This window comes from Theobroma umbraticum, unplaced genomic scaffold (genome assembly GCF_002168275.2).
Source record: "Theobroma umbraticum cultivar Fairchild unplaced genomic scaffold, ASM216827v3 scaffold_2.0, whole genome shotgun sequence".
NCBI lineage: Eukaryota > Viridiplantae > Streptophyta > Magnoliopsida > Malvales > Malvaceae > Theobroma > Theobroma umbraticum.
In genome coordinates, this window is record NW_018397277.1 from 2178415 (window position 1) to 2189840 (window position 11426).

General features: G+C 33.2%; 1 protein-coding gene across 1 annotated transcript; it reads left to right on the forward strand.

The window, feature by feature from the left end:
* The first annotated feature begins 1896 nt into the window (after positions 1 to 1896).
* Positions 1897 to 3938, forward strand: LOC110427636 (aerobic coproporphyrinogen-III oxidase (DUF1218)). Its single transcript, XM_021443173.2, has 3 exons — positions 1897 to 2188; positions 2315 to 2523; positions 3455 to 3938. Exons 1-3 carry the CDS (start codon positions 2096 to 2098, stop codon positions 3744 to 3746), a joined length of 594 nt encoding a protein of 197 aa, XP_021298848.1. The 5' UTR covers positions 1897 to 2095; the 3' UTR covers positions 3747 to 3938.
* The last annotated feature ends 7488 nt before the right edge of the window (positions 3939 to 11426 follow it).

The window sequence follows — 11426 nt, forward strand, 5'->3', positions numbered from 1 at the left end:
AAACAGGAAAAGATTATTGTTGCAACAACGGCACTTCATAACTACATTAGACAGTGTGGTGTTATAGATGAGGAGTTTGACAAATGTGATCGTAATCCCAATTATATTCCTGAAAGTCAAGAAGAAAGAAGTAATGATGAAGAAATGGGTTCATATTCTTCTAGAAGAGCATTGGATGATAGTTACATGGGTAGAGTTTGCAATCAAATAGCTACTGCATTGATGAAAAATAGAAATCGTTAATTTATGAGTTATTTATGAATTATTTGTGAAACTCTTTTTTAATGATTTATTATTAATTATAAACTTAATGTTATATAAAAATGCTTTTATATTTTTAAAAATTTATTTTAAATAGATAAAACACAAAGTTAATTTTTTCTATTTTGAGTAAAGAAATTTGTGATTAATAAAAGTTATTTATTAAATATCTTTTATGGTAATTTTAACCTAAATTAGAGTTTATATAAATTATTTTACCAAACAACTTATCTATAAAAAAGAGTTTATAAAACGTAAATTTATCAAATAGTTTTAACTTAATTTTAAAAACTATTATTTTTTATAAGAGTTTTATAATAGCTTTTAAGCTAAAAAAAGTCAGACCAAACATGTTCTAAAATGCTTAAAATGTGACAAAATAACTCTAGAACATAAAGTTATCAAATATCAATTCCCAGAAACAAAATAAAAAATTAGCTTTTGCTTATATATATTAAACCAAGCCGGTTGTTTAATGTTGAAATGAATTGAGAAGAGTTATCATGATTGAGAATGAGTCTCTATCTCATTCAGCTAATCAATCTCTGTAGCCCAAAGGCTTATCCTTTTTACCAAAAATAAACAAAGAATACCTAAAATTCCAACGTATAATAGTGAAAGCCTGCATCCTTATCATTCAAGTTTTAATGGTGGAACCCTATATTTAATTCCCTTCTTCAGCAAATAATAAAATTTTATTTCTTTTTCAATTATTTTTTTATGGTAGTTGATTACAATTATTTCCTCCCTCATTTCCTCCTTTTATCTTTTTTTTTCTTCTCACCAATTTTTTTTACTTTTCTAAATAAGGCCTAAAATGATGTCAATTTAACCCTCATATGTTCATAAAAATTAAAAAAACAACACAAAACGACATCATTCTAGATGTCGATTATTAAAAAAAAAAAAATACAAGTGCTATCTCTAAATTGTGGTGAATCTTTTATGTCAATATAATTTAGACGATAACTCAACTTTTTACGTAAAAAAAAAAAGGAAAAGTAAGTGAGAAGGAAAAAAAAGCATTCAAATATGTAAAATACAAGTGTTTATACATCAAATTGGATCAAAGGAATTTAATAAAGTTTTTTTGAGAAAAGTTATTATCAATCTGATTCTTTTATTTAATTATCATTTTTTAAAAATATACAATTTAATTGAGCTAAACTCTAACCGAAAGTTCTGTAGTTAAGCCCTTTGTAAAATGGAATAAACCAAGTCCTTATAAACTTGAACGGCTAATCCGATTTTCAAACATTTCACCAGCTGGAGCAGCGCTCCAAAGGAAAGATAAATGATGCTATCACAAAAGTAGGAACCTAGAGGTTGACTGGTTGTAGCCGGTGAGCGACCGGGAAAACCGTCAACCCGGCTAGCCAACCAGGGAGCTTGTTTAGGGGTGAGGGCCCACATGCCCCGTCTATAGTCAATCGCGGTTCAGCGAAAAGGGTCCCACCATTTCCACACCCTCACGTTTTTTCATACGCTGCTGTACAACAACCTACTAAATAAGGACCAATTGAAATGCACAAGGTGTCAATTATACAAAATTTACGCCGAAATGAGATGAGCATAAAAATAGTCTCGACAGCAGCTGATACAAGCCCGGGAGCTTAATTAAATATCAGCCCTGCAAATAAGGGCGAAGCAGGAAGCGGTGCATATTGCACACGCATCCAAAAAAGGCCGCAGTGCCCCGAAAGCAGCAGCGTTAGAGAAAAAGGTTTTGCCGAGTGGGTATTGGCCACCCTTCCTCAAAAGCAGAGATATTTAGATTTAGACAAACAAAAGCTCCCAAAGCAAGACTTGAGAAAAAACCAAAAAGCTGAGAGTAATGGCTAAGTCTGTCCCGATTTTAACCTGCGTTACTGCCCTCCATCTCATCGCCTTCGTCTTCGCCGTTGGCGCCGAACGACGCCGTAGCTCCGTACACACTCTCTCTCTCTCTCTTAAACTTTAAGACAGTGATGTCTGTGGGTTTTTATTTTTTTATTTTTTTACTTCTTTTGCGTTTGAACTCTTTGTTTTTCTTTGTGGGTTTGGTTTTGTGAAGGCTAAGGTGGTGGCTGATCGGTACGACGAGAGGACCTACTGCGTCTACACTACGGACGCCTCGACGGTGTATGGATTGATTGCTTTTGGTTTGCTGCTGCTTAGCCAGACTGTTCTCAACGGCGTTACTAGATGTCTCTGCTTCGGGAAAGGCCTTCGTACAGGCACTTCATCCACCACTTGGGCCATCTTTTTCTTCGTTTTCTCCTGGTAAGTTTACCCAAATCTCCCTTACATATGCTAATAATAATTTCACTCTCTTTTCTTCTTTACTAGTTTGATTTGGTATTACTAATTGCTTAGCTGTTGTCATTTTGCTTGGCGTGAGTTCAATTGAAGATCTATCCATGCATCTGCTGTTTTTTATAATTATTACTGCTTTTAACAACACCCCACCGACAAATTTAAGAGGTACCCTGTTTTATTTTGTGTATTGAAATGATTATTTTGTCTTGATGCCTCTTTCCTTTGACTGATTTTTTTTTCCCAGTGATAAAATTAATTATGCACATGCATGGATCCCGCATTTACCCAATGGATAACTTAGAGGCTAACAGGTTGTACAAGGATTTTGAATATCAGGCTTAATTGATGATGATTCTTCCATGTTGTTGGCCTAGTAGAGAAAATTTTGTCTATTAACTTTGGATTTGCAATTTCAGTCTTAATTGTTCGTGTAAGCTTTTTGTTTGGAAGATATTTAAGAAACTTGACCAAAGAACAAGTCTTGCAATTAAAATTGGGGACAATAGGAATTGCAGGTTCAAGTTTTCCTGTAGTCTACGGAAATTCAATTAGTATTTGATGAGGTAGTTTAACCTGGAATTGGGACCTGCAGCAGAATTATGCCTCTTTCTTTGGTAGAACAATGGTGTTACGCTAAGGGACTTCTGCTGGGAAAATTAAAGCTTGCCAGGCTATAGGAGTTTGTATTATGTAAACCAAAAGAAAAAATATTTCTAAGTTTGATACTGTTAAGACACAATTATTCCTTTAAGAAGTAGACTAGGATATCAAGCTCCCATTCTCAAAGTATTTGAAGGCAGAAGACTAGTAAGAAGAATCTTTGTTATCTTTCATTCACTGAAATCATCTTCAATGTTTTTTGTTGTTGCTGTAACAAAGTTTGACAATGAATTAGGATAAGCTTTTTGGGAGCTGAGGCATGTTTGCTGGCGGGATCAGCACGGAATGCATACCACACCAAGTACCGAGGAATCTTTGGCGGAGATGACTTATCATGTGCTACCCTCAGGAAAGGTGTCTTCGCCGCTGGAGCTGCTCTCACTTTGTTGTCTTTGCTGGGATCAATCTTCTATTACTGGGCTCACTCTAGAGCTGATACCGGTGGATGGGAGAAACATCAGAATGAAGGCCTTGGAATGACCAGTTCTAGTTATGCACAGCAGCCTCCTGAATTTGGGAAGGTCTAACTCTCATTGTGGTTTGGGTTGTTTCGTTTCCACAATTTTTGGTGCTTTGTGTCGAGAGAGGTATGGATAGATCAAGAATTAATGGACCATATGAGCTTGTGCATGAAATATAAGTTACATAGTTTTGCAGATCAAAGACAAATTATGTAGGGTACTATGGTTATTAATTGTTAATATTTACCAATTTACTTAGCCTCGTTTCGGTGATCACATCTAGTTTTTCCCCCATTGCCCCTCTTATTGCATTTTAATAACACTCGACAAAATATGTCATGCAACGGTTTATATCTTTTAATCTTAATTAATTTTTGTGCTACTCTAAGATACGGCATAGAATGCTAGTTGGCGCACTAGGCAACAACAATAGGTGCTTTGACCTTTTACTCACGTTGCCGAAGGTCCCCATCGTTGCTCACTAATTTTCCTTGAGTTGCTTGCCTTCTCCCACCGTCACCTTTCTAAATCAGTTGGGGTATTAGGGACGGAGTTAGTTAATTTTCATTGGGCCAAAGAGGAATAAAGCTGCAAAATTTTTTGAAAGAACTATTTAGACAATATATGCTTTTAAAGCAACAAAAAATATATAATATATATAATATTTTAAAATTTTTTGAAGATCACAGTTCCTCATAAATACACTAGACCCTACCCTTGTGAGCCAGCAACTCACCTATAAGTAACCTGTTTATTGATTGGATTAATTAAATATTTGTCATTTAATGCTTTAAAACACAAGATTATAAAAATAAAGAATAATAAAATGATTTCAAGATGTGTATCATTGTTATCCTTTTTCAGATTTTATTCATCCTTATTGATAATGTACAAAAGAGTAATAGATCAAAAATTTCAAAGATATGATGAATTTCAATGATTGATTATATTTTGTATTGATTTGATTATATTTTGTACTGATTTAAGTATTCATTATTGTATGGTAAAATTATCAAATTTATATAAATATGTTTTTTAGTAAAATTGAATGGAAGGAATTGGAAAAAAATTACAGAAGGTGAGATTATATGAATGTGTTTTTATATCTTTTTGAACTAGAGGAGTCCCTATTTAAAGGCATTTTAAATGTTTGTTTTTTATAGACATAATTGTATGTTTATACAAACAAAACTATTGATATAATTAATAGTTAATTAATAATCATTTAATTCAAAATTTAAATTTAAATTTAAATAATTTATTATTTAATTAATTGCATTTGCTCTTATATCTACAAATGCACGTGTCATTGTGTCTAAGTGTTACCTGTCAAGTGTCTTTATTAAATAATAATATATATGATTTATATATTATTAATTTAATTAAATTACAAGATTAACCAAGGTTTGAAAAGCCTAGTCATTATCTAATTTGCACTTTAAACTTGTAGATAAAAGTTCTTATCAGATGCCAAAAGTGCCGATAACCCCACTAACGTAAATCACTAACTTCCCGCACGAGAATCCTTAAAGCTACTTATCTATACATGGGAACAATACATTATGGTGAGTTTTCATTAACTCAATGAGAGGGGAATAATTAATATGCGTAAACTGTCATATTAAGATATGCAAGTCATGAAAGCATATACAAAATAGTTTGTCAAACTCGTCGGAGTACACATTTGCTCATTTCATAGCTTACCAATAGGCTTCCAAGCGTCATGAGCTAATAACAAGATGGTAACAAGAGAAGGGTTTCTTGAGTAATGAGACACGCCTAGTACTGAAGCCACTGACAATAAACAAGACCTTAAGGATCACGACACATTTTAATTAGACCATACCATCGTCCGGAATATGCTCATCGGATGAAAATCATACGCACCTCAATTTGTCCAATAGCTCATTATGTAGCAAATAATATCACATATACATAGATGAACGCAACAAACCGGTGCTATCATAATTAGTGGTAATTACTCATGCATAATAACATTGCCATCATCAAACTAAGGCACCAAGCAATAGGCTTGTGCAACAAATAGGCAATTCATCAAACATAGTCATAGTTTTGCTCAATCACCACAGAGTGGCTCAATCAATATACACAAGTTTGGCTTATCAACTATGACTCACTTACATCCCATGGCAGCACATATACATGTGTTATGCATTATATGCATTTACCCAATATAAAACAAGCCTTACTTACCTGAATTTTGCCAATAGAGCTCACCTATAGCTTGTAGCTTTTGGTGATAGTTAAATTTAAGCTTACTGGCAATTCTTGAAGCTTAGTTTTCCCTTATCAAGAATATAAGAGCTGGACTCTTAGTTTCAAAGCATTCCCAGCATTTGATAATTCAACTAGACTCTAAGTCTAACTATCAACTCATAATTCATACTTTTCTCTAAGTTCCAAGACTTTAGGTGGTTAGAACTTTACCTTATAGCTGATTTGAACTCCTCACAACTCCAACAATCGAACAACTAAAGAGGAAAATCAATTGAGTTGGAACCATAAACAAGTCTCATTCATAAACCAATTAATTTATAAACTAAACGGTTAAAAAGCTTAATCTTACCTCTTTGATAATTTTTAAGCTCTTAACGCCTAAAATGAGCTTTAATGTTCTTTGGAGAACTTGTGGTTTCAAACAGTAGTTGAGGAGAGTTTTTCTTCCCATTTTTTTTTCAAATAGGTGGAATGCCTAAGAATGCCTTTTATTTTTGCACTTTTTCATGCATCTATCGATAGATCTCACACGATTTCTCATATTTGAACCTTGATCTATTGATAGATGGTGCAATGGACACCTTCAAATCATTCTCATATTACTATCTATCGATAAATTCGATACATTTATCGATAGATTACTTCCAAAATACTTCAAAATTTTCATGGATGGACATCTATTGATATTTGCGTGAATCTATTACTAGATGTGCATCACTTTCCTCTTACTGACGGGTGGACATCTATCAATAATTGAGTGAAACTATTGATAGATGTTCTTTAGTTTGTTTCAAGTTATCTTTTTGACTTGAATCTATTGATAGATGTAGAACATCTATTTATAAGTTATACCAAAACCTAAAATTTTAACATTTCCAAGCCTTTAATTCTATCTCCAAACTTCTTAACTTATATTTACTTAATCAATCATTAAATTTTTTAACAACCATGTTTCACATTGTCAACCTATAATCCCAAGCTCATCAAACATCATTTAAAATCATCAAATTCAATATAAAACTTCCAATCATACCTCAAATCATAGGTTAACACATCAAATATCTTTGCATAAACTATAAGCAACATTTAGCGAAGTTAGGGGTGCTACAAACACATTCTCACTGGAGGGAAGATTGTTTTAGGTGGAGTATGCAATCGAGGCCATCAAGGTAACAATTTCCCCAAACTCATAAAAAATGTTGTTTCTATTTGTTTCCTTGGAAAAATTAGCCCGATATTGTTTTCCAACACTCAAATTCTTATCTTCATTAAGTAACTATTTTTTTAATAAAGTATATATTATGGGTTTTTTTGTGTGGATATATTGCATTGGCATAAAGATGAAAGAAGGCATCGTCCTTGTTGTTAAGAAGTTTATCACTTCACCACTTTTGATTTGCCTTCTTCTCTTTTTGTTATGTTGGGTATTTCAAATCATTAGGAGCTCCAGTTCATTGTTTTGGCTACTCTTTGGTGGTAGCTCTTTTGGAGGAGGAAAATTGTGCATTTTCCAACTTTTCTTTGTTTCAACAAATGCTATAGTAGTATAAATTGATGCTACTCTTTAAGGAATGAAGGAAGAACTTTTAACCTCTTAAGGAGTCTATTTCTTAGCGAATTATCAGGCCTTAGTCCCAGCTATGATTATTGGTTTCTAGACCATGCTATGGATATATTATTTTGGCCCAAATCTAAGGCTCCTTTTGATTGTTTTCTCAATTTGCCTTTTGGGTTTGGAAGTCAAAAAGAAGAAAGTGAGCGAGGATATAAAAGCTAATAGTATTTTTGAATGAGTATAGATAAAAGGCTAATTGCTCATTTTAAGATCTAATATTTGTCAAATTCTTCATTTTAGGATTCAACTTATTATTTTGTTCAAATTAGGATGTAACCTTTGGATTTTATCTATTGAAGGAAAATGGATGACAAAATTTAGCAAATATAGTTAAATTCTAATGTGTATATAAATCGACTTGGATTTTATTAAAACGTTACACTTGAACCAAATGAAAACCATTATTAAGATATAGCAACTAAATAACAATATCCAAATCTAGCCAACTTCAAGATAATTTCAACATCACACTTAGTATTCATTACACAACCTTAAGGTTTTTATCGATACAATCCGAAAAACTAATAATTTTTATAGGTCTAACTGGTTCACACAACACGACCTCTATGCAGCGGAATGACTCGTAGTGTAAGTCTAAGAGATGCCATTACTTATGTCACAGCGAGTCAAAATATGCTAGGCAACACACTTGAGCTAATCACTTACCAGCAAAAAAAGAATATAAGGAGGGTGAGTCTCATAAACTCAGTGATCAGCGGCTTTATGAGCAGGACGTAGATGGGAAACAAGCCAAGGACAGAAAGTTTGAATGTTGAAACATAAGAGTATATATAAACAACTTAGCTCAAAAGGGAGATTTGTGCCATACATAAAAAAAACAAGAATGACAATGCAACATAATCCTTTAACAATAAATATATCAAAATCATTGCAAGTGAAAGATTTATACCCACGAAATCATTTATCAACTTAACTCAAATCAATCCAACACAAACACACACGCTCCCATGAAATCAAGCATTATTAAAGCTTATACACAATTCACAAATTTCCTCATCCTTGAGGAATTAAATATAAAGTCATAGTATAATTACGGGAGTTGCGAAAAAACTTATAATTCTCACCATGCAAAATAATACATGTTTGAAAACCCAAAGAGAGAACACTCTTAAATAGGTAATCGTAGTAATCAACTCGTAGACCTGTTTTCACATAATAACATCCGGGAGGCCTCCCTCCACCAAATTTTCATAGCCATGGCAGTCTCGACGATGTTGGCCGACAACGGAGAAATCATGTGGTCACAACCATGAATATCAACTTGTGGCCTAGCCACATATATCATCCTGTGGCCTTACCACGTATATAAATCACAGATAGTGGCCTAGCCATGTCTAACAGCCTGTCAGTGACCCAAAGGTTCTCTAGCTAGAGCTCACTTGTGCACAAGGGTCACACTATCTTGATGTGATATTTGACTTACTCTCGAATCTTTCGATTTGACAAAAGCATTTATAAGCAAGTTTGGGTTCTCAAAAGCTTATTTCAAATCCATTTCCGAAATACCATTGATGGTAACATGATAAAACCCCTTTGTAAAACTTTAAAATATAAAACCTTTGCATGAGGTTTAAATATCAATTCAGCCTGGTGAACATGTAAGTCATTCATGAATGCACATCACACAAACAATAAGGCATATTTTGACATAAACCATGTTAAAGAGCTTGTTTCTCGATTTTAAAACCCTTTACATATATAACTTATATATATATTCAAATCAATTTCAAATGTCATGGCATCCATAATTGCTTGGCATTTCTACAGCTTATGCTTTCCACAATAACAGTCTATAAATCTTTCACGAATAGTAGTATATAAAATATCATTGTATATATTACAGAACCTTTTTGAAATAGACACCACTTACTCACCTCACAATAACAGAACACTTCGTCTCTATTTGTTCGGGTGCGTCTCTAGCTAATCTTACTTGCCGATCTCCCATTACCTCCTCCGGTACGCTACCATGGAAAACTTTCCTTACTTATACACTTCCTAGTAACAAGTTAAACTCAATATATTTAGTGAATGTCACCACAAATCCACTCATTTTTGCTATTCTATATACCATATTCTTAGTTTTCTTTATTTCCAAAAATCCCTCACAATAATTTATTTCTTCATTATGTCTACTTCTGTATTTATACTTAATCACACACATATAGGGACAGCATCTTAATCAACAAATCTTAATCAAATTTCACATCTTTTATCCTTATTATTCACCTTAATCTAACATGTAATCTATTAACTTTAACTAAGTAGGTCTTATATGGCATAAAGCATCCACATTGCATGTTTACCTTCCGATTTTCTTTCATTTTGAATGCCTCACATAAATCACAAACTCCTCACATCCTCGATCACCATTGCTACCACAAGCACAAGTAATCAATATTCATCCTACTTTCCTTTCCACCCATGATTTTAAGGTTTCAAGCACTTACCCATCATTTGCCTTGCTTTAAATCACCATATTTTTAATATCAACCCACATGCATGCACACGGTTCTTTGAATCCTTGAAGATCCTTACTACCACAAGCAAAATCTCACATTGCAATCAGTTTACAAAGCATGCATTCAAACAAAATGACAACTTTTACCTTTCTTACCTTGGAATCACTCAACCGAACCACTAATGTCTTTTTTAAGCTCCAAAAATGGTGTGTGAGAGGAAAACATGTCGATTTTTCTCTAATTCCTCCAAAATCGAACCTTCCTCTAGCTTTTCTTCTTTTTCCTTTCCTTTCTTTCTTTTCTCTTTTCTTCTTTCAAAGGTGCGAGTTTTTATTTTTCTCAAGGCAACTCACTTGCTTGCTCTTTCTTTGGTATGGGTGGGTTCTCTCAAGTTTCTCCATCAACTCAAATTTCTTTATTTATCCCTCCCTTCTCATTGGACCATTTCATCCCCCACTCAAATTTCATGCACCAATTTCCCTTCCTTGTTTAGTGCCCTAATATCTATTCTCATTTATCTTCTCCATCTGCCAGCTTTACCATGTCATTCTTTTTTTCGTCATTCTTTATTCCATGCACCACCTTATTCCTCCAATCATATTTCATGAGCAACTTTTACTTTATATTGTATTTGATCATTCATTAATCTATTTAAGTCACATGCATCCACATTTTTCTTTCCTCATTTGGCCACCTAATGCACCAATCTCAGTACATGCAAATAGATTTAGTCTTATTCTTCCTTTTACTTCACACAATGGGGTTCTCACATGTTCCCTACTAACTTTCTGCTTTTTGCATGCTATAATTTGCATGTAATAGTGAATTCACATGCACATCTCATTATCCCACATAATCTAACTTTCCATGGTTAGTTAATTTCCATTTAACTTCAAATGTTGAAATTGCACATAAGTCCTCAAACTTTTCCTTATATATCATTTGATCTTTCAAACTTTTCATCCTTTACAATTTGGTCCTTCTAACATTTCTTGAATTCCAATTTCCTTCTATTTTCCTTCCTTTACACTTGCATAAATAAAATATAAAATTTGTACTTTACCAAGGTGTCACCATAATATTTAAATATATACTTACCTGTTTTACTTTTATTTAATAAAGACACGCGAGCCCCATTAATGTCATTTTTCTTCAAAATTCTTTCTTCCTTCTTCTTCCCCAATTAGACTAGTCATATTGTCCTCCTTCATGACTAATTTCAACAATAGCTAAAATATTAATATTTTAATATTATTTTATTAATAGAATATTATTTTATTCTAAAATATTTTTTTCACCCATCACCCTTCTGTGGCACTTAAATTTATGTCAATTGACCTTTCGTCTTATTGATAAGATCTTATTAGCTTCTATATGAGGGTATGAGGTGTTACAGAGCAGAATAAATTT